General features: G+C 52.5%; 2 protein-coding genes across 8 annotated transcripts in view; one reads left to right on the top strand and one right to left on the bottom strand.

Annotated features, from left to right (window-relative positions):
* Window positions 1-6866, top strand: part of MORN5 (MORN repeat containing 5) — a 14759-nt gene extending 7893 nt beyond the window's left edge. For both annotated transcript variants that reach the window (XM_064676612.1, XM_064676614.1), the window contains exons 5-6: window positions 5417-5534; window positions 6759-6866. In XM_064676612.1, the coding sequence (XP_064532682.1) occupies window positions 5417-5496 (80 nt within the window). In that variant the 3' untranslated portion in view covers window positions 5497-5534; window positions 6759-6866. The remainder of the gene's footprint in view (window positions 1-5416; window positions 5535-6758) is intronic.
* Window positions 6130-23653, bottom strand: LHX6 (LIM homeobox 6). 6 transcript variants are annotated; one of them, XR_010435429.1, is made up of 11 exons: window positions 23563-23653; window positions 22944-23084; window positions 22458-22640; window positions 22260-22381; window positions 16560-16780; window positions 14140-14240; window positions 13963-14058; window positions 12193-12367; window positions 11437-11532; window positions 9107-9788; window positions 6130-8852 (listed from the first exon to the last, which is right to left on the bottom strand). XR_010435429.1 is itself a non-coding variant. In XM_064676606.1 (10 exons), exons 1-10 carry the CDS (start codon window positions 23635-23637, stop codon window positions 9768-9770), a joined length of 1239 nt encoding a protein of 412 aa, XP_064532676.1. In that variant the 5' UTR covers window positions 23638-23653; the 3' UTR covers window positions 6130-9767. The 6 variants fall into 6 exon arrangements, 5 of the variants coding, with proteins under 5 accessions (XP_064532676.1, XP_064532675.1, XP_064532677.1 ...); XM_064676606.1 differs by having other exon boundaries at window positions 6130-9788; window positions 11429-11532; XM_064676605.1 differs by having other exon boundaries at window positions 6130-9788.

Here is a 23653-nt window from a genome sequence, read left to right as displayed (position 1 = left end):
TGGAAGGGGTGTGCCAGGCAGAATCCATGGCTGAGATCCTATCACATGGGATTGGAATTGTGCAGTGGAAGAACACGATAAACTGCACCGCGGGTGATGGGAGGAGTCAGGGATGTGAAAGAATTCAGTGATATTGTTGTTTACAATGGGCTGCGTGTGCTTGGCCCTCTGCAAACAGAGGGGAAGCTCAGCTCCTGTTCGAGGATGGCCTGTTGTAAACACAGCCTGACAATCCATGGGCATGGAAAGCTGCTCTTCCCACAGGGCTGGTCCCCGGGATGCACTCCCTGCCCTGGGGGAGGCACAGACCAGGGAACGACTTCCCTCCTTGCTCACAGGGACTTTACCAGAAGCAAGAGAACAAAGGGACAATGCCCATCACGGCCCTTGGGCAGGGCAGGGAGCCAGGGATCTGAATTTTGGGGAGCACTGGGGAGTGCATCAGGCCTCCTGTGTAGGGTCAGCCTTTAAGACACCAGGATCACACACAGCTACAAAGACCTAACATAGACAGGGTTTTTAAGGTGTAGTTTTTTCCCTATGTAAGCCACTAAATGTTCTAATTCCAATACATCTTCTAGGTGGTTTCCTGGGAACACATTAAAGAGGACAAATCTAGAAGTTTACATGACAATACTGTCCTTGCTGACAGTCTCTGCTCTGCACCATGGCAGACACCTAAACATGCAGAGTCCTCAGAAGTCTCTCACAGCTGAGCTTTCCATAAGCAACACAGAAACACGATAGCTAGAAGCGAATAATTCTAAACTTTGCAATATGCATTTAATATAGCAAGATTAAACGCACCTAAATTACAGCGTGTTTGCAAGTCATCCCTTGGAAGCACCCTGAAGCAAGGCCACCCTGAATTTTCAGCTGTTTCTAATCCCAGCTGAGAGATAAATCTGGAGCGTGGTAGCTGGGGAAGTCTCTTCTGCCACTACTTTTAGACTGATCATTGAAAATTAGGCAAGTGGTTTCATTTTGGAGAGATGCTGAGCAGAAATCCACTGATCTGGGTGAGCTGCAGTTTGAGCTCACTGTGGAACACACCTAACAGGGGTTTTGACAGACCTGTTTGGACTTGGCTGGCATTTGGAGCTTTCCCTAAAGCCACCCGAAACAAGGCAGAAACTTGCCAGGTGAAGAAGAAATTTTGGAACAGGCTACTTATAGGAGCACGTTACAAACAACAGCTTTAGCTGGGTCTTATTTGCCTAAAGAGACCCTCTCCAAACTGACCTGTTGACTGTGTAGACAGTGTCCAACAGGAGATCAGGAGGACTTGCACCCCTGGTGAATCATCTACTGTGGGAGATGCTGTTTCTGGAGATCAGGTTCCTGCAAGGGTTGGCTCCATATGCCTCTGCCTGCTTAATGAAAACAGCCTGAATTAATCACAAAAATAAAAGAGAAGCTGTCCCAGTGTGGGCTGGCTGAGGATCTCACCCACGATATTCAAAATATATTCAGGGGGTGCTAGAAACTGATCTTATTTGTGGATGAGACACAAGGAAATAATTCAAGGGAATCAGTCAGTACTTACATATATTCCAACAGCTCATCCATTACAATCTCTCTCTGTCTCTCTTAGTTTCAAGATTTCAATAATATGCCAGGATAATAATAATTATATTTCATTGACTTTGGAAGAAAACATTGGTTAATGTTTACTAACTGCACAGGGATACACCAGATTGCAATGAAATGCTCAGACAAAGCTTTTTTCCTTTACCTTCAAACATCAACATGGTCCTGTTTCAGCAAAGTCTGTTCCATCAGTGTTTATTCTACTGAGGAAAATCTAAAAAAATGGATAAACTTTTTAAAGATAAATATGCAGACCCAAAATTCAACACACCGCATGAAGAACCCCATACTACCTAATTGTGCACAGGGTGATAATTTACCACTGATTAAAGAGTTTGTTTTTTTTTTCAAATCTTTTTTAAAAGGAAAATTACTTCTGAAGGTGAAGATGTGCTTAGACAATCATATTAACATATTCAAACAATTGCAATTTGCAAAATAGTAATTACAACTCACTATCCGGTAGCATTAATCAAACTTCAAGGTTTAATTCCATTTTAAATATTGATGAAATGTGATTCTCCAATCTAACCCTGGTGTTGCAGGGTTATGGAAGCAGCCAGTGACAGAAAAAGAGGAACGTGTAGTTAACAAGCAGCTGCCACAAAGAAGGATCGGCATCTGTGATTTAAATTGTTAGCTGCACAGTCAGGTAGAGTGTAAAAAGGGTAGTCAAGAGGCTGTTAAGTCCATTGCTGCCAATTACTAACAATCAGGGAGGAGCTTTAAGACTTGTTCAGTACAATAAACCCAGTTTGTCTTGTTTCAGGGGTTACTACTGAAGAGGTTGCAGCTGCACTGATTCAAATAGCCCTAAAACTACAGTAATTATCAACCAGTCTTCTTTAGTGTAGCAAAAGTATGTTTTACCATAGCTTAACTCTTTACATTCTAATATTTCCCTGCCTCCTCTCCCATAGCCAGCCCTGGAGCCATTCTCATCTCTGGGGCTGTGGTTCTTCTTGCTATGCTGGATCAATCCTTTCATTTCCCCTTACCTAGACCAAGGAGCAGTTGTACAGAACGCTGGGTTGGGTGGCAGTTCTAGGGATTTACTTCATATTGAGTCATTTTCATACACAAAGTTTCAATTCACTTCTTCCTTCAGTTTTACATCTGAATAAACTATATGCAAGTTAAGCAGGGCTATGAACACGGGTTTAATTTGCATGGGATCAGATCACTGCATGAACTGAGACATTTTGGGATAGTCCTGGAGAGGGTAAAATCCTTGGAGCTACTTGCCTTGCATGCTTTGCTCGGAGACCAGGAAAACCCAGAATGCAGAAGGAAACAACCTGGGCAAACCAAGGATAGGCTGGAAACCTGTGAGATGAAGCCAAGTTACATCTGCCTGCCTTTGTGCTTATCCCTGGGTGCTCAGCTGAGTGGGAGCTATTGATGGCTCCAGCAAAAGTCAGGCTGGTTACTTCTAGTGCTCAGGTGAGGCACATACACCCAGATACCACTGCTGATGAACAGCTTGGGTAACTTCTGCTTATTCCTTCACCAGGGCAGAAAAAGTTTAATTTTTCCTGCCATTATTACAAGCTCAGAAAAACTATTTTTATTTTTTTTTTCCAGCTAAAATCACAGAGCCACCCAGGCTGGACAATCTCTGCTTGCAGCCGGGGCTCACGTGACACTCGTTACTGTCTGGAACACCTAGTGCATAGAACAAAAGCCAGCACACTGATTATGGCTTGGGTGTTGTTTTTAAGAAAGCTTAAGGACCGCATTTGCACTCCTGTTGCAGCCCTCAGTGGAATCTGCCTCTCAGGACTGCGTAGTCTTTAAGCAAGATTCAGTGCTCATCTTTTTAATTCCCTTTTTAGCATATTTTTCCCCCTCTGTTTTCCCCTAGTTTATACCATTAACAGGGCATTTTATTATGGACCTAGGGATTTCTAGGTATAAAGAATAAAAAAGAGATCAGCGAAACACAGAGAGAGCTGAACTTGGCCATTCTACCCAAATTGTGACCATTTTCCAGTCATTAAAGCGCCCTGTGGCTGATCTGTGGGAACAATGACAGCCCCGGTGTGTCCTCAGCCCACTCATGGTCACTGGGGTGCTGCTCAAAGGTGGGCACTCCCCACCAAAGCCGAGCTTTGCAGGCCGGTGACCCTGAGTGGGAACCCAGGAGAGGGTCAGCAGGACACCAGCACTTTGTCTGGCCCCTGTGACTGTGAGCACAGAGCAAACTGGAGAGCAGGCTCCGAGGGAAACCTCCCTCCAGCCAGTGGCCCTTCGATCCGTGCTTGTCAGGGGTGGCACAGGAGCTTGGCACGTGCTTCCCTGCTTGTGCCAGGATGCCAAGGGAGCAGCCTGTGAGCAGCACCCGACAGGCAGCGAAGGAGGCGAGGCGTGTGCCCGCCTCACTCGGCCAGGAGTGAGAAAAAGGGGAGGGCAGCCTGAAAAAAAAAGGGAAGGAAAAAAAGGGAAGACAAAGCTGACTTGATTCAAACCCCTCCACAATCAATAAGATTAACCCCCAAGCTTGATGACTTGTGCAACGGACTGAATCTGTCACATACTTTACTTCTTAGATTAACACAACTGATTATTCAGTCAGTTCATTCCCGGGACCTTCCTACCTTTTGCATTTCAAATGCTCCTCTGTCACTTTAATGTAAAGGTACAACTCCACAATCAAAAGATCTCCCTGAAAATTCGACTCCTTACAGGGAACATGCTTTTTCTCCATCTCTTCTGACCTACCCGAGCAGGGTGCTCAGTGTGTGATTAAATGGGACTGTGCCTGACTGTGCCAAAGGATGGTCACAGCACAAGGTCACAGCTCCATCCTCCTCCCAGTCATCTATTCTTTCTTAAAATCTAGTCTGAGGCAGGTTAGAAACACACATCACAAGCACCTAGTATGGGTTTGTTAAGACAGTGGTAAACACAAGAAGCAGCTCGAATACATTTCACTTATATAAAAATAAATACAGATATTGTTTTAAGTAGTACTTTGATTTTTTTCCAAAGCTCTTTGAAGTTTGGTTTTCCTGGTTTACTACATAGATCTCCTTTCCCCTACACCAACACAAAAGAAATGGCTGCAGAACAGTTTCTGGAGACAAGACTGTTTAAATCCCTGGAATTAAGAAGCCACAACTTAACATTCACCAGGCTATTTTTTTGTAATCATACACAAAATTTCTATTCAAACTTTGCTGGGCAGTTATTTTTTTCCTACATTGTCTTTGCTTTTATTTTCTTTCCACACTGTCATTATGCTCTCAAAATAAATACGACAGACATGAATACTAACAAGGGACACAGAAGATGGTCTAAAATGTGTCTCTCAGCCACTACATCAGTTTATGGATACCTGCCACAACGTACATCTCAAAAACAGCATGGAAAGAGAAGCTGGAAGACAAGAACCTGGGGTTTTACTATAGATTTTTCTTTACCTTCATTTTTCATAAACTGACAAGCCACACAGGCACAGTATTTTAAAAAAAGGTCTATATTAACTTCTGATAGTTTCAACGCTTCTCCTGCATATTTTGCCCAAAACACAAAATATAAAATCTATACATGCAAATCTTATAGTTCACCCAAGCTAAGCTTTTCAAACATACAAATAATCAGTCCTTGCCACAGATCCAGTACCTCCTGCCTTGACAAATTTCCACACAACTGCACGCGATCTTTTAAACAAACAACAACAACAAAAAAGTGTTCTAAGAGACGACAACGGCTAAAAACGGATTTGCTTTTCAAAGGAAAAATTGCTTGTTTGAGCTGGACCCCAGCGCTGCAGAGAGCAGCTCTGACACGGGGATGTTTAGCGCTCTCTTTATCTCCCTTTCAGACGATGATGAGCATGAATGGATCACTCGGACCTGCCGGAAAGCTGGGGGTGGAAGAGCTGAGCACAAACCGAAACCATAAACCAGACCTTGCTAGACAATAAAATTCCAGCAAAGCAGGTAATCTGAGTCACAATAAATGCAATTTGTCCTCGTGGATTTGTCTCACCCTTTCCCTCGACAGGAATATAATCTTTCTGTCATCTCTGTCAGCACAAACAAAAATGGAAATAATCATTTAATCAGTCATGCTGAGCAAAAGCCATGGAAAAAAAGCCGACTGTACTCACAATAATATTCCTGAGAGGTGTGCAGTGTAGTATGTATAAACATTATTAAGCCTGAAAACAATTTGTTAAAAGGAGTGCCTCAGATTCGGTGTTGAAGTCATTCAAATCCATCTTAATCAACATTATTTTCCCAGATTTTAGTTAGCTGTCCTGGTGAATTCCTTTCCTCTCTTTTTGCTCAGTACTTTGATATTGATTGATCATTGTAATAATGTACACCAGAGGTATTCTTTAATGACTGGTTTGCTAACTAGGAAATTATATCCATTTACTACGAACGTTTGTTGAACTCTCCTGAAGCCAGAGTTTAACAAAATAATAAAAGAGGAAAACTGGGTGGGTTGCTGCTTGATTAGTAAGCCAGAAAGTATTTAAAAATAAAATAAAATGGAATTACATCATTTTCTGGATGTAAGTGCCAGCACTTCTACTTGCATTAACTTTATTTATTACACAAATAAGACATTTACAAAGCACAACATTAAAAGTATGTAACAAAACAGACATTGGTTTTACAAAAAAGTGCTTACAATTTAGTTTTACTTTTTTAAAATAAATATTAGTCTTGACTGTCCACTCATTCAGAGAAAAAATTTTTTAACCATTGTAGCCAAGACATGCAGAATTGCAACATGCTACAACAAAATGATTGGCAGATGAAATAAAACTGGTGTTTAGTTGGCATCCTACAGATAAATCACTGATAGTAGTGCAGGATTGGTTCCCACTCCCATCCCAACGAGTGAGTTGTGTAAGCACCTTTAGCTCAGGCATTGGGGTTAACCAGCATGAGCCAAAAAAAAATCACTGGTGATAAAACCTTAAACCATTCCACCTTCAGAGCCGAGCCGTATTAGTTACCTTATTAAACTGGAGTGAAGAGCCTTTCACTGGCTGTCCTCAGTGGGTTCTGTCTGCAAAAGGCTTTGTAAATAGCAACTGGAAAAGTTTAGTGCGTGGAGTCTGCATTGCTGCACCAGAACCCATCTGGCAATTACTGAATAAACTAAGAAAATGAGAATGACTTTAATTTTATTTTTTTTTTAATCCACAGACAGGAGATGAATGCAAATGACCTGAGATAAGGTTTGGTTCAGTGGCAACAGTCAGTGTGAAATATGTTGTGAAACAATGTATTGAATAAATTAGAAGATTTCTTACATTCTTGGTACAGTTGAGTATTTTCCATACACATAATTAGCTCTAAAACTGCACAAGCTGAATTGCTTCCAGTTTTTGCAAACAATTTGGGCTTAATATAAACAGAGCCTGATTTCTGAATTAGCAAAGCTGCTCCTGGCTACTTATGGGGGGAAGTGCCCCGAGCACAGTCTGTAGTGAGCCCACGTCCCTGGAGAGAAACACCTACACCCCCTCAACCCCTGCCTTGCGCTCCGGCCCTGCCGTGGGATCGGTGACAAACCCTGGGTTATACAGTACATTTCACAAGTGGGGTTTCTTTTGATCAAGTTGGTATTTAGCAGATACATATTTCATAGTTTTCCTTTCATTGCACCACCGAGACAGAAGAGAAACACATTGAATCCTTTTCTCCCTCCACGAAACAGTTGTGGAAATCTCAAGGACTGTGGGATGTCAGGGCAAGTTACAGCCTGAAGTCTCTCCTTCAGTCTTAAATGAAATAATGGCACTAATTCCACAACTAAATGGTCATTAGGATGCGTGAGCACAAATGGAGAACAAAGTTGGCCCCGATGACCCCCCCGACCCCCACCAGCATCTCAAGGCTGTTGCACATGAACCCAGCAACCACCTTAACCTGTGATCACAAACACTCACCAAGAGCCAACGAAGGGAACACCAGTCCTTCACTCATTGCTACGGGCAAGGACAAAAATTGCTGTGACTGGTGACTGTCCCCTCCCCGAGGGGACACCTCTGCAGTGCTGCTTCCAGTCAGGGCAGGCATGTGGCAGTGCCTTGTCACTGGGGATGTCACACGCTGGGAATGGTCGCTCGCACATCAGGAGGTGACAATAATATTTGCTAGACTTAATTCCCTCTCTGCTTTCAAAACTTGGGGATAGAGCTGCTGGCTGCAACTAGACAGATACTGGCCTAACTGTCCGAGGTAGTACCATCACTCTCTCTCAATACACACACACACAGAGCAGAGTGTGTGTGTACATATGCATGTGCTCCAACCAATATCAACGTGTGCTCGTACTCAGCTACTTCTCAAACCCAGAGACCTTGGTGGCCACCTCAGCAGACATCCACATCTCCACAGGCCATTCCCAGCCAGCCGGAGCCGCGTGCTTGGCCGCTGGTGTCACACGGAGTTCAGGGACATGGTCAGGAGAAGCCTTGCCATGTGTGCAACAGGGGCTGGCCGGAGCAGTGGGATGGACAGCTGCCCTCCGGCCGATGCTGGAGATGGATCCAGGATCTCCCAGAGAGGAAAACACGTGTATGCACAGTTCAACTTAAAAACAAGTTATGTAAGGGATGGGTTCCCGTCTCCTGCTCCTGGGGCACGGATGGGTCATTCCCCTCGCTGGCTGTGGCTTGTGGTGGGCTTTCACATTCTTGGACGCGCAGCCTCACGGACACTTAGCAGCAGGACAGGCCCGTGTGCTTGCGTGGAGACAGGTTTTGTTACAGACCTGCTCTTGGCTCGGTGCAAACTGAGAAGGGCTGGCAGAGGTCACTTGTTTACTTTTTGTTATTACCGTCAATGAAGGATCATTTTGGAGCCTTTTTCCTGATTCGGGGCCAGACTGCTGAGCATTTCCTTTGCTGTTGCCGTGAGCCCACCAGCAGCAGTTCTCCCGGGCTGCACCTTCATCCCAGGGCCTGGCAGGACCAGGAGCTGCACTCCAGCAAGGGAGAACAGGAGGGCAGAGGGAATCAGCGACGCTGCCAGATAGAGGAACACGCCACCACCTCGCTGTCCACTCGGCCAGTGACCGTTCCTGCTGGCCTTACTGTGGTCTTCACCTTTTTAACTGGTCTCCAGTTTCTACCTGGCTGTTTCCACTGATTGAACTTGGGTCCCCAGCAGGGCAGAACATTTCTACACCTTTGTGGTCACCTTCCATTGAACATTTCCCAGTCCCAGAGTATGGAGAGTCTGAGAGTTTTGTGTAGGTACACTCTGAAATCACCCATTTGTGATCCGATATGACTCCAAGGAAATAAAGTAGTTTGTTAATAAAGAACAAGAGTAAAAAACTTTAAAAAAAAATTTTAAAAAATGAAGATTTGGCAGATGGCTGTGAGAGGAGAGAAATATTCAGTGTTCTAAGAACAAGTCAGCAATCAAAAACTTCAGGGTGCTAAACCTGGCTCTGCCACCAACCCCCACAGTTCCTCTCCGTTTAGGACATCTCTGTTTCCCCTCCTATAAAATGGGGGGGAAAAACACTAAGATTTACTTACCTTTGAGTGATCAAAGGACATGTGATTCTAAAGCACTTTGAGGAGGAGGAAAAACTGCCTATTTCCAGCTGGCATCATGTTTTCCACTTAGTGGAGTCTCGGCTACCTGCGAGTTTGGCTCAGGAAGGTCTGTCTATGTATCGAGTTGCTGAGCCAAAAAGCCCATTTCAGATTTCACACATGCAAGTGGAAATAAGGAGGGATGTCCGGGAACCGCTTCACTGGTGCAAAAAGAGAATCAGGCCAAACCACGTAAATTCCTCCTTCCTTTATGTTCAGAGGTGATCACCGACCCCCCTGAGACTCAGCGTGTTCTGGGTTGTTCGTATTCCCATGGGTTTGGGAGCAAGATTTGCAAGCACAGTAGAGTCACTAGTTTTGACTGTGTCTGGCACTGCCTTGGAGAGACTCACGGTCATTCTACAAGTCCACAAGAAACAAGTGTCAAATGTAACTCTGCACTCAACACACACATACACAGAGTGTCGCTGGAGAAATCGGAGTGGGCGTGAGGTGCTGGTCAATGGGAAGAACTGGGAGTGCTGGATCTGAGCTTCTCCTCTGGGACTGATGCCGGTTGCCGTGGGCTGGACGCCGTGTCAGCGGCTGAGGGGCAGTGGTGCTGGTAGGGCCACGGGCAGGTGAGGAAGAGTCCGGGCAGTCAGTACTGAAAGAGGATGACCTGGGGACAGAAACGGGAGGGGAGCGTTAACTGCTTTTGGAGGCAGACAGCACTCACGGTGGCAATGTGCTTTCAGGGAGAACAGGACAGACATGGGCTCTGCTGTAGAAGCCACTTCCCCCCAGGAAAACCCCCTCTGGAAGCACTGTCTGCCCAGGAGCTGCCAGGGATGCAGGCACTGCACTGAGGAGCCCAGGCAGGAGGTAACGGGACTGTGGCAGCACAGCCTGCAGGAAAGGTGCCCCTCTGGGCACACCTTCAGCTGTGAAACCATACAAAACTGGGCAGCACACCAAAACCAGGATTTAACCAGTTTGTCCTGTGATACAGCAGCTACCAAGAAAGACAAAGACCATTACCAGTGGTCCTGACTCTATCCCCCTCCCTCGATAACCATCATAGGCTCCCCTCAAACCACTTCACCTCACTGCTCTGCAAATACAACCCCTGCCCTTGCCATTGGGCAAGGGAAGCAGCCACTGAGCTGGTCACAACTCAGATCTCACCAGCCACTGCACTGGGCACCCCGAGGGGAGGGTGGGGGGTGCCCCATGGGAGAAGGGAAACAGAGACTTAGCGTTTACAAGTGTTTTCCCAGGATCTCAGCTATCACTGCTTTTAAAAAATTTTGGATGTGGAAAAAAAAGCTGTTTCAGTTTTCAGCTCCATGTCCTGAGAACCCCATTCTGCAACAGCTGCAAGCAAGTAATTGCATTTAAATCAGGAGCTGCTTGCTGCAGTGGAGCTTCTCTGAATGACAGCACTGGGACTGTATAATATTTTCTGAAAACTCTCCAGCTCACTGTGCAAGTATCATGAAAAAATGGTAGCATTTAGACTGAAAAAGTAACTTTCCTGTTCCCCTGCTTGTGCTTGCTGAAACAGAGCTCAATAAGCTGCCACTGCTGCACTGAGTAGAGAGAGATCTGAAAAGAGAGATGCTGAGAACTTCTAACAGTAAAGACAAAAGCTAAAACCACTAAGAGTTGCCAAAGGCTCAGTGTTTCCTCAAAGGAAAGTCACTGAAACTGGAACTCTGAATAAAATCTTACAAGCCTAAGCATGTTTGAGAAGTCTTGCCCCCAATAAGCTGTGTATTGGATACTGGAAGCACTGCACAGAAAAATATCAACATGCAATATTGTTCCCTGGCCAGACATTGTGAAATAACATTCCTGCTTCAGATATTGTAACAGCCAGTTGTTTGGTTGGGTTTTTTTTAAGCAATACTTGCAATCCACAAGAAATGAATTTTTTTTGTTAACTCATGGAAAACTGGGAAGTTAGCACATGCTGACAGTCCCCCCTGCTCTGTTATCAACAGAGGAACGGAGCAGGACGGAGCTCAGGGCACACAGGAAGGGGAGAAACCAGAGAGAGGAGTCAGCAGGAGGACATGAGAATCCTTCAGGGAATGCAGCACTTCACAACAAGGAGGGGTGTTTAGTGAAGAACAAAGTGATGCCATTCTGACCAACAGTGGGTACATCAACTGAGGGCCACCAAGACTAAGGACAGACACATGGGAGGTCATGGAGAAGCAGTGGTGCTGACAGGAGACAGCAGTGGCAATGATGTTACACAAATCTTTGCTAAAATGGAGGGTTGGCCCCAGAGCCTGGAGCAGGGACTACAATTACCTTCTCACCCCTATTAGATAGTGGTCCTTCCATGTCTGCTTTGAGGTGCACTGGTGGAGCAGTGTAGGGAAGTCTACAGTGCACTTGTCCACACTGTACCTGACCTGTGGATGAGAAGAGGCTTCAGCCTCTGTTACTACAAACAACACAGGCCCTCCAGCTGGCACGGCCAGGGCTCCACCGGGAGCAGCTCGGGACACACATGGAGCAAGAGGTGCCCCATGGATCAGGCAGAGGCACAGCAGGAGCCCATAGGAGGGGAGAAGCCTCACAAGAGCCACGGAGCCAAAGCCTCCATCCTGGCATGACCAAAGCTGCCCACCACTCACAAATCATTCACCAGCACTTGGAATTGTTAAGGAAAGCAACTCTGCTGCTTGGAGAAGGAAGGAGAGCACTGAGCACCGAGCTCAACAGGGCACACTCACAGCTCTCCTCCATGACACAGAGAACTCATGGAGGGCCAAGGATCAGCCAGGTAAAACCCAGGCAGTGGCTCTTCTGAGGATGAGGTATGGAGGGGAAGAGCAGCAGCCCTCTCTCCCCTCCCTCTCTCATCTCAGCCTCCCACATTAACAGCCCTTCAGAAAACTCCAAAGGCAGAGTTCACCAAGCACAAGGAGGAGGAGTAGCAGCACAGGAGTGTTTCTGGCAGTGCTGTGCCGTGGTGCCACCGCCTGCTCCGGGGGAGCTCCCCCTGCCCTTCCCCGAGCCCTCCCGAGCCCCCCCAGTGCCGCAGCCCCGCCGGCCACTTCCACTCTTACTTTCTATGTATCCGTGCAGCGTCACCATCCGGGCCCGCTCGGGGCTGCTGAAGGGCGAGTAGTGGATGTCGTCGGAGAGCGAGGAGGGGATGCGGGACGGGGGCGCTCCCGAGGGCGGCACCGTGTGCTGGGGGGTGTGTTTTTTATGGCGGGCTCTGCAGTTTTGAAACCAAACCTGAAACAAAAGCAGCAAATGTTGCGTCAGCTCAGAGACAACTGGATTGAAGTGTGGTCCTTCACCGCAACCCCAGGGTGGGTGTCTGCTCCAAGCATTTAAAAAAAAAAAAGAAATAAAACTGAGAAATCTGCCCCTCACCAGCGTTTCACTGGTTTCCACAGCTTTATTTTACACCCACTAGAGCACAAGCTTTGTCCCTGCTCAACTCCCCTGCAAAGGATGGGAGCACCTTTCAAGGTCTTAAATCTTAGGCTGCAGCCCCAGCTCACCTGGGCTAAAAGCACAGCTGAGATCAGTTGGAGAAGAACAAGGGGAAACAAGACCAAGCAGAAGGTTAGATTAGGAGATGTTGTGACTTTAAGGATGATGAAAACAATATTGTTTTAATACACTTGTACCATATTCAAAAACCACATCAACAGAATATTAAAGCTGAGAAAGGAGGGTACTGTGGTGGGACAAAGCCCTAGTCCGTGTGAGCAGCAGGTATGAGCCCTCTGACCATATCTCAGTGCTTCTAATTAAAGGAATAGTTAGGGAATTACATCCTAGAGATAAAACATGCATGGAAGGGTTTTTTTATGCTGAGGAGGTGATTTGTTTCTTATGCTTTAATTTTTGAAAGATAGCTGGGAGTAAAAACCTTCTCCAAGGCTGAGTGAAGATCAGCTCTCTGAGGCTGAGCACACTGGACCACAGAGAAGGAAACAGTCATAAGCATTTGACAAATTGTTTCCTGTTTAAAGCGCCTTTGAAAAATATCCACATAAAAAAATCACCTGGTGTGCAGCCTGCTTGATCTTTAGCTAAATGAAGAATCTCAGTAATGGAGGCTCGAGCCAGATTTTCACACACAAAATTTAAATGTGTCATTGACAAAACAATTCCCGATGAAAGCTCCAAATTTATTTTCATCATTTGTGTTTTTTATTGTATGCAGAAAGTATGTCAGCAGAACATTAAAGTGATGAGTATAAATGTCACCGAGAGGCAAAGCTGGGCTGTCTGCAGGGATGATGAGCTGGGATTTGCATAGGGGACATTTCTCAGTCCCTACAGCATCACTTTCCCTCCCCTCCCGGCACAGGCGTGGGGACTTCCCTGCCACCACGTCCCCTGGGGCTGCAAAACCCCTTTTTCTTTAAACTTCTCAATCCCAAAGCCTCCTGAAGCTTGAGAACTTTGCCTGCTCATGGCAGGGACTGCTACTGACTGCCAGGGGAGCTCTGGTGCTGCCCGAGCCGGGGCAGAGCACAGAGCTCCGGGACACTGTGCTAATGGGCAGCTTTCCCACCTGGTGATTTATTGGGGCTGCACGGGGGTTTGTTTCATTGCATCCTAGGAGGGAAAAACAAATAGAAAACCCACGAGAGAGACAGAGGGAGGATGGTGCTGGCATTGCTACAGGAGCCAGTGATCCGACACGCTGGGGAGGCAGCACGAAGCTGCTGGATGCTGCATGTCGTGGGGTTGATGTGCAGGAGTGAGGGGCCACGGGGCTGTGAGCCCTGTCTAGTGCCAGCCTTTAGGTGCACCCTCCCTGCCCTGCTTGGGGCTGCTCGGCCAACAGTGCCCACCCAGCTGCCCCTCACCTGAATGACCCTCCGACTCAGCCCCGTCATGTCCGCCAGCTTCTGCAGCGTCTGTGCGTCGGGGTTGTTGTCCTGAGCAAACTGTGCCTGCATGACCTGTGGGAGAGAGGAGAGAGGGGCTCAGGATGAGGCTGGGGAGGCACAGCCCCTCCAGCCCCCCCGGCCCAGCCCCCCTACCTGCAGCTGCTCGGCGGTGAAGGAGGTGCGGGCTCTCTTGGCTGGCTTGGGCTGGCTGTCCTGCTCCGAGGGCACAGCCCCCTCCAGCGTGATCCCATTGCCTGCAGGAGGGAAGCCCATGAGCCACAGGTCAGAAACTCCCCTGCCCACCTGGCACCCCCACATGCAGCAGCTGCTCAACTGGGGGACAGCATGGCCAGTGGCATCACAGTGTGTGGCACCCACGGCATCCCCTCAACCAAGGGACAGCATGCCTGGCAGGGTGGGGCACCCACAGCATCCTTTGCTGCAAGTGGGATCAGAAAGAGCAGAGCCAGCACTACCCCTTGGGAGCTGCCCTGGACTACTGAGCCCCTCAGCACACTGGGAAGGAGACACCACCTCCCCTGAAGTGTTTACTGTTGAATTAAGAAAAATGCAGCAAGTGGTGGAAGCCACAGGGAATAAGGGACAGGAAGACAGCAGCAGGAAGAGGGATGTCAAGGTGGTGTGCGAGGGCAAGCAGTGATGTCCCACTGGCCCTGACTCGTGGTCACTACTTGGCCACATCCTCCAGGGAGCGGCTTGGAAGGGACCCTGTCTCTGCTGGGCTCACGGACATCCATCACTCCTGCCCTGTGCTGCTCCCTGTGACCCCATTTTCCTCCACCGGTGCTGCCTCCATGAGTCATTTCATTTGCTCAGAGAGTTTCAATGGGCTCTTTGCTCCTTTCTGCAGCTCCAAACCCTCCCAGCACCCTGATCTCCTCTTCCTCCTGGGTCCCTGAGCAGCAGAAGGAGTGACACTGTCCCCACAGCCTTGGGGTGCCCATGCCCTGAGCAGCAGCCACACTAAGGGGGACACACCAGGGGGACACTGACCTCCCACTTGCCAAGCACAGTGTCGGGGTGAGCCCACAGGGAGGGTGGCCAGAGCTGGGGTCCCTCGTTCCTCACTGGGGTCCCCCCTGCAACCCAGGCCATGCCTGTCTGCTCTCAGCAGTGTAGGTGAAGCACCAAGGAGGGATGGAGGAGGGAGGAAGGCTGAGCAGGGCTGGCGCTCACCCCACTCCCAGGATGCGCCTGCACAGCCCAGCGCTCGCTCCACAAGCTGGACCAGGCTGTGATTGTCTTGGCTTGAGTTGAAGGACTTTCTCATATAGTTTGACTTGTTCTTTTCGGATGATGAATGGGACTCTGACTTCAGCAACATCTGTTTATTTTTCTTGTATGTAAAACCTCATGTGCAGAAGAAATTGCTGGGTAATTGCTAGAGGGGGGAGCATGGCCCTCCAACTTCACAGCAACTGCAGCTCTCCAAAGTGATTCCACCCCTTTCTCAAAAGCAGGGGACACTTGGACAGAGGTACCCATACAGGGCACTCATCAGGTGCCTCAATGCTGCCCAACACCGTGGTGCTCAGCCCACACCAGCAGGCCCTTCCGAGCAGCAGAAAACCCACCATCCCAGCCCTCAGCTGGGGTAACAGCTCTGCGAGGCTCCCTAGTGCCAGATCCTGCTGTCCTCGCACCAAACTGCTCCTCCAGGCCACGTGGCATCTCCCTCTCCATCCCTGTTCCCACCGCCTCCCTCAAGCCTCCGCAGCAGCTGACCATATGGACCAACATGCCGTGAGCCACGTCCTGAGCCGGGACCCTCCCAGCCTGTCTGGGCACTCTGTTTTCATTCTCTTACTCAAACACAGTAAACAGAAACATGTTATTTTCACGTCAGGTTGTTAATGGTTTCCACATGCTGCATGGGCCGGGGCATGGCGTGTCACTGCCTGTGCCCACCATGCACTGAGGTACTTTCCAACACAGGACATGCCGCGGCACTGCCCGGCTTCTCTGTGCACTACACTGGACTAACCCCACAGATTTGTTCCTCCAAGCATCTCTGGCCATTGCCATGCAGGAGGATGGGGCTGGGCTCAAGGGGATGGGAGCTGTGGTGCCGTGTGACCTCAGTGTCACTGACCCGACTGGGACACTGGAGGCTGGCCGGCCATGGCGCGGCACAGCACCATCCAGCTGGGAGCAGCACGGCCCAGGATGGGCAGGGCGGGTGGAAAATGATGGGAAGGTTTTGTCGAATCGCCAATCCCACCTTCTAGATTTATGACTCACAGCCTCCAAGTCCCAGCAGCTTCCTCACACGCTGCACGCCGGGCTGTGTGGGACCAGGCACTCGTCCCCGGTACCACCCACGGCACGCAGGTCTGCCATGAGCCGCAGGTGCTGCCAGCACGTTGGCCACCCCCGTGAGCACTCTGCCAGCCCAGGGCCTTGTGCTCAAGCCACCCCATGGCCACCCATCACCCCTTTCTGGCAACAACACGACCAACCCCAATGCCCCGAGATGAGGGTCAGGGGAGGGGACAGTGACACCCTCATGGTCCCCGGGGCGAGGCCGTGACCGCAGTGCTGGGGGTCCGTACCGTTCTCTGCTGCTCTCTTGAGGTTCTCTATCATGGTGTCGTAGTGGATCCGGCACAGCACCTTCTCCTCCACCAGGCCGAACTCCTCGCCGGTGGAGAGCTGCCGCTTGCAGGAGAAGCAGGCGAAGCAGGCGAGGTGGTAGGCATTGCCCCGCGCTCGCCGCACCCAGTCGCTGGCGTAGATCTGCCTGCCACAGCGGGCACACTTCGTACCGAACCGGCTGCAGGGGGGAGAAGAGGCAGGTGAGGGCAGGCAGGGTGAAGGCAGGCAGGGTGAGGACAGGCAGGGTGATGCTGGGGCGCAGGCGCTGCTGCCGACCCCATCGCTCACCTTGAACCAGCCCGAATCCCACAGCATGGAGAGATACAACAAAACTGTCCCACGGGTGCCATTCCCCAGGGAGTGGTGTGGGCAGTGGTGTGGGCAGTGCTGTGGACAGCGGTGTGGGCAGCAGTGGGGTGTGACTCGCCACAGCCCTGCAGCACCAGACGCAGCCGAGGGGCTGAGGTGACGCAGCACCGTGAATCAGCTTCCAAGCCCGTGGGATTTTTCATTCTGATAACAGCTAGTGTGAGACTCGGATGGAAACTGTGTCAGAGCTGGTTCTCTCCCACTGCCATAAATCAAACCATGTGTGTTCTCCTCACACATACAGGCGCACGCATCTGGTTTTTCCTCCATCGAGGAGGTCTCATCGCTGCGAGAGGATGATGACTGTGCTGGAGTGAGCTATGCTGGAAGGTAGCTCAGCACAATGAAGAGACAACAAGACAGCCAGGATCCCTGCACCGTGTGATCGTGCGCTCCTGAAAACCTCCATTCCTGCCAGCATGCCAACGGCCAAGGGCGGGCAATTCACGGGGAGCAGCAGATGTGGCCCCCACGGCCCTGAACCCCCAGGCCAGTGCCTGCCAGGAGGAGCCAGGCACAGCCTTGGTTTGATTTCTGCATTTCAGTATTGCTGCTGCTTAAAAAAATAAATGCAATGAGCAGCAGCAAGAGCATCAGGGGAGAAAGGAGCCTGTCCTCTGCCACTGCAGAGCTGGTGCTGGCTCTGACACAGCCCCGACTGCAGCCACCGCGCTTCCCAGCACAGCCCCAGCACTGCCACTGCCACCTCAGGCTCCCCAGGGGCTCTCACCAGCCCCCACCACAGTAGGGAGTAGAGCCACTGCCAGCCCTGCCCGAGCAGCTCCTGAATCTCTCAGCACAGGCACAAAACACCAAGAAGAAACAACCACATCGAGCAACAGGAGAGACCCCGCACCACAAACCCCTCAATTCACTGTCCAGTGCGGCCCCAGGTGCTGTGGACGGGCAGTGACAGAGCCCAGGTCAGGCCACCACAACCAACACACTGCCTGTGCCCGACCCCACACTGCAGAGCTGCCGCCCACCGTGGGCTCAACAAGATGTAGAAAGACCGTCCTGTGCTGGAATTACTAATTGCAAAACTATTTGGGAGGAAACGAAGGGTCTAAATTTTTCAGCCTGACCATAGCTGACCAAAAAAGAAAAAAAAAAAGAAAGAGGACATTTCTGTGCTGAAATTATACAGAGACTTAGCTAAGAGACTTCACTAATTTACTTCAGATGGGAACATTGTAAACTGACTTCGTGCCAGCTCGTTTATATAAACGCACAAACAAAAGAACCATATTAATTTTTTATTTAGAAGTAAAGATCATTCCTGTAAATTGAATTACTTTGAACAATGTGCTATGTAAACAGTCGTACTTGCTGAGCAGTATCAAGCGAGGGGCAGTGCACCCAGCTAATGGCACGTGGTGATGGCTGCTCCCTGCTCGGATCCCAGCCTGTGCAGGGGGAGCACAGCACGGGGATGGGGAAAACTGGGCACTGCACAGGAAAGGTCACACACCCCCATCAGACACCAGCTGGGGTCTGGGGGAGATGCTCAGGAGGCCCCAGACCCACAGGATGGAGTCCCTGCTGGGGCCAGGCAGGACCCTTGGGTTGGTGGTGGTGCCCAGGGAGCGGAACAGGGGCTGCCAAAGGCGCAGGAGCTCGTGGGAACAAGGCAGCCAGTACAGTCAGGGACTGATGCCACTGTCTCCTACAGAGCCACAGCCCAACAGCACCCAGAGAGAGGCTGAGGCTCAGCAGCAACTGGGCATGGGGCTGCACAGGCTGCGGCACCGGCAACCGCTGATGCTGCGCCTGCAGCTCTTGGCCAACCCCCGTCTGCAGCACCACTGCAGCAGTTGGGCTGTACAGAAACCAGGGTGAGCTGGGGCCAGGCACAGCACCCACTGTCATCCCACACTGCCACCGCAGGGACCATCACCGTGGGACCGCTGCCGCCAGCACCACAGGAACGGGGAGGGAAATGCCTGAGAACACTGCCCCGACCCGTCACCGCCACAAATGAAGAGCTTCACCAGAACACCGGCATTAGTGCCCTGAGCTCACAGGGCAGCGAGAGCCCAAAGAATGAAGCACCAGGAAAGGGGCTCCGCATGGCCCCTGCCACCTGCCTGGCTGGGACAGGGACAGGGATGGTGGCAGGGCTGCACTGCAGCAAGAGACACAGAGCCAGAGGTTTTATCCAAGCCCAGCACTGTGGCACAGGCAGGAGCATCACCAACCCCTCCCAGACCATCGGCTCACACCCCGCGCGCGTGGTTTGTGGTCGGGTGAGCAGATGCTGATGGCTCTCCACAAAGGTTAACCCTGGGAGATGAGAGCTGACAACAACGTTTCCAGGAAAGACTCATCCCAGAGAGACTCATCCCAGAGAGACTCATCCCACCTCCCCCAGGGGCGGCCGCATCATCTGGGGAGTGGGAAGAGCAGAGGCGGGAGGACGCTCTGGTGTGTCCTGGCTCTCACACATCACTTGTCCCCAGGTGCCACAGCTCCCTGAGCCCTGCTGTCCATCCCTGCCTGTGGGGACAGGGCAAGGGACACCCAGCCCCAGGGCCGCTCACAGCTCCAAATATCTCCTGGTTCCACTCTGTAGGAAGCCCCAGACACAGCCCTCAGAGGCAGCTGCAGCTTCCAAACATCACCCCAATCTCCCAGCAGAGCAGCGGGTGCCTCAGCGAGCATCTTCATGCTGTGACACGGCAGTGCTCAAGCTGGAGCATTGATTGAGGTGATGGAGCCCACCCGAGCCACAGCCAGGCCAGTGACTCCATGCTCACACACCTGTGGGCTGCCCATCGAGATCACAGAGGGGGACAGCAGGAATCACACCGGGATCATGCCAGGCCTCGGGGTGACCGGAGCTGTGGGAGCTTGGCTATGAGCAGCCCCTGCATCACCCAGGAACACAATGTTCTGCTCAATGAGATCCAATTTTAATTTGGTTCTCCTCGAAGCACTAGAGCCTTGGACACCAAACGTAATTATTTGACAAGACACAGGAAACAGCAGCATTTGCTTAAAAATGCACGAGGCCACGGAGCCACAGCAGTGCCAGCACCTCTACACAGCCCCTCACGGGGACAGGGAAGCGAGGACAGAGCAGGCCTAAACATGCTCCCCGTGGGCAGTGGGGCTGTGACATGACAGCCCTGTGCCTGTCAGCCTCCATCCTCAGCGTCCCCCAACAGCACCAGTGTCAAAGCCAGCACCGGAGTGATAGAACATCCGTGTGCTCGTGCAGAGCATCCCTCTGCCCCTTCCATCTGCCTTGGCTCCAAACCACACGCATTAGGCTGGGGTTTCTGCTTTGCTTTAAAAAAAAACCCACACATTTCATCTACAGCAAACAATAAATACAATTTTTAAAATCCATCCCAAGGGTCGAGTTTGTTTCGCGCCAAGCGCTGAGTCCCACTGGCCGGAATCAACAAGATGCCGACCGGCATGTTCCCAGGGCCGGGCGGGTGCAGGAGGGAGCGGCCAACGAGCCGAGCTGGCCGAGGACAGCCGGGGAGATTTGCCCCGGCCCCTGCCCTGGTGAGCAGCCACGCACCGGCACCGACGGCGGCGGCTCAGCCCGGCGGGCTCCGCCGCGGGAGCGACCCCCGCCCGCTGCCCCCGACCACCGCATCGGGGCCGGCCCGGGGCTCGGCCGGGGGTCGCAGCCATCCCCGCGGGGCTGGGGCGAGCGAGGCAGATCCGCACCCGCCGGGCTCTGAGCGCCGCCGCTCAGATTCTCCAAAAAAAAAAAAAAAAAAAAAGAATCTCCCCAAATCCCCACTTTTTAGTGCAAAAGGCAAGTTGCGGAGCGCGGGCTGGGAGCCCCCGCGCCCCTCGAACGGTTGCCGCAGGAACCGGGAGCGTCCTGCGGCGGCTTCCGCGATTTTCGTTTTGTTTCCCTTTGGCCCGTCGATACCGACGCGCACAGCCCGGCTGCTCCCACCGAACGAGGGAATCGGGGCTGCTCAGACGGGGGGCTCGCGAAACAGATTAATTTTAACGCTGTTATTTGCCACATTTGCTCGAAGGTCATTTCGAGATCCCGGCGCTACTTTAAAACCGCCTTTGGAAAGATTCGCTTTCAAAAATAAACCAAAAATAAACCACACATCAACGGCACCAGAACGGTGATACATGAATGAAAACGCTTAAAGTGCCCCAAAACATCACCGTGGCCACGAGACCCCCTGAGCCTTTCTATGTGGAGTGGGGGACATTTCGGTGAAATCACCGAAAATTGCAGTTTAAAAATAATAACAATAACTAATAATAATAATAACAACAACAACCACCATCGGACAGGACGCGGAGCTCCGTGACTCCGGGACCGACCCGGCTCTCCGAGCCCCGCACCCCCGGTGGCACCGCACCAAGCCCGGCGGGGGCAGGGGTTGAGCTGCGGAAAATCGGGTATTTGCAGACCCTTTAATAAAAAGCACCGGAGGAATTTCCGAGGTGCCCCCCGAACTCTCCTGCCCGCTGCCGCCGGGGCAGCCCCGAGCTCCGCCGCGGCCGGAGGATGCTCCGAGCCCCCTGCGCCCCGCCGGGGTCATTCCCATTTCCTGCCCGCCATTCCCCTTCCTCTCGGGTCAAACAGCATTCCCTCATCCTGGTAGGATGGGGAAAGTCAGAGCGGGGGTTCCGATGTTTAGTTAAACCCTGGCGAGGAGCTCAAGAGACTCAATCCCCTCGTTCCACTCAAATTAGGGGAAAATTCGTGGGTTAAGGTTTAGAACAGAAAGACTGACGCAGACAAAACATCCTCCCTGCGGGACAGGCTGCTCCGGGGGTGCGGGTCCGGCCCGAGCCCCGGGACCGCAGCCGCCGCCCGTCGTTCGTTTCGGTTCCGTAACGCGCTCCCGCTGCGGACGCTCCGGCGATTGCGGGGCCGCAGCTCGGACAGGAGCTCCCCAAAGGCGCTGGGCACCGCAGGCCGGCAGCGCCAATTTACCCTCCGGCAAGAGCCGGGACGAGGCCATTCCATCCCATCCCCGTTTCCCCGCCGCGGGGACCATCCCCGCCACGCCGCACCCACGGAGCCGGGCGCTCCCGCCGCCGAGACGGGGAGCTCGGGGCGGCCCGCACAGCCACGGCCGGGGGGGCAGGAACCCCTCCGGAGGGTGGGCAACTGCACCCCAACCTCCCTTTCTGCCTCTCTTCCCGTGCCCCAAGGGTCGTCTCCCGCCCGGCTGCTCCGGGGAGCCCGGTGGCTTTTCCAAACCTTCCCCTCAGCAATGCCGGAGCGGCCCCGGCCCCGCGGCACCCGGCGGCGGCTGAGCCCCTCGGAGCGGCCCCGGCCCGGTCCCTACCTGAAGTAGTCCATCTTGCAGAAGATCTCCTTGTTCTTGATGTAGCAGCTGTGCTGCTGGCGCAGCGAGGTGCGGCACACGGAGCACTCCAGGCACCGGACGTGCCAGATGAGGTTGTTCACCTGCGGCAGAGAAGAGGCTGAGACCCAGGGCCACCCGCCGCCCCCCGCCGCCCCCGCCGCCCCCCGCCCCGCTCACCTTCAGCAGGTACCGGTCGAGGATCTCCAGCCCGCAGCTGGAACAGACGTTTTTGCCGGCCGACGGCGTGGAGGAGGAAGAGGATGGCGGGGAGCAGACGGACGGCGTGGACGGAGTGCTGGGCGCTGAGCGGGCGTCCTCCTTCTCCAGGGCGCCGGGCAGCGGCTCCCCGTCGGGCTGAGACTGCGGGCAGAGCCGCCGCGGGGCCGTCAGCCGGGGCCCCGCCGTTCCCCGCAGCCCCGAGCCGGAGCGTTCCGGCGGGTCCCCGAAGCTCTCGGCATCCCCGGCCCGGCGGGCACCCACAAACCCCTGACAACACTGGCCTGGAGGGTCCCGGCGGGAACCCCGTAATTCCCGACCCGACGCGTTCCCGCAGCCCCCGGCCCGGCGGATTCCCACCGCTCCCGGCATCCCCGGCCCAGTGCGACCCCGCATCCCCGGCCCGGCGGGTCCCGGCGAGTCGCCGCAGCCCCCGGCCCCGCTTACCATGGCGCGGGAGTGCGGATCGAGACAGCGGGCGCTCCCCTTGGGCAGCGGCTCCGGCGGCATCACCTTGATGGAGAGAGCGGGAGAGGGAGGCTGCGGCTCCATGCGCCGGGCGAGCGCGGGGCACCCTATATAAACCGCCTCAAAACAATAAATAAGAACTTTCTAGTGGCCATTTAAATCCTTTGCAACAAAAGCTGCGTCTCTTTAATGAAGCAATTTGAATGTGGATTGAATTCTCCCCCTGCCTGCACTTAACCCGGGCCTCTTGAAGTAATCGCTCGGTTCCCATGCGAGCCAAGGCGCTGAAAAACCCCCCAAACTACCTGCAATTAGAAATTGCCGTAAATGCCCGAGATAAGAGGTACCAGAGTGTCAATTCCGGCTGTCAATCAGGGAATCCATCAGGCCACCCAAAGAATTGCAAATTTGATTTTTTTAATGGTAGTAATTAAAAATCGAAATTCTTCCCCCTCTCCCTCCGCCGAGCACAAAACGCCCCAGAAAACGCCGGGATGGAAAAATCCACCCCTCCGGCGCGGGAGGCAGCGAGCGGCCCCAGCCCCGGCCCGGCCCCGGCCCCGCTCCCGGCCCCGACGGCAGCGGCGGCAGCGCTCACCTTGCCCGCCTGGGCGCCGGCCGGGGCGCGGCGGCCCGGGCCCCGGGGCTGCCCGCCCCCATGGCTCCGGTGCATGGGGCGGGCGCGCCCC

The sequence above is a fragment of the Pseudopipra pipra genome, chromosome 20, assembly GCF_036250125.1.
Source record: "Pseudopipra pipra isolate bDixPip1 chromosome 20, bDixPip1.hap1, whole genome shotgun sequence".
NCBI lineage: Eukaryota > Metazoa > Chordata > Aves > Passeriformes > Pipridae > Pseudopipra > Pseudopipra pipra.
This window is presented reverse-complemented; position numbering and strand designations above follow the sequence as displayed.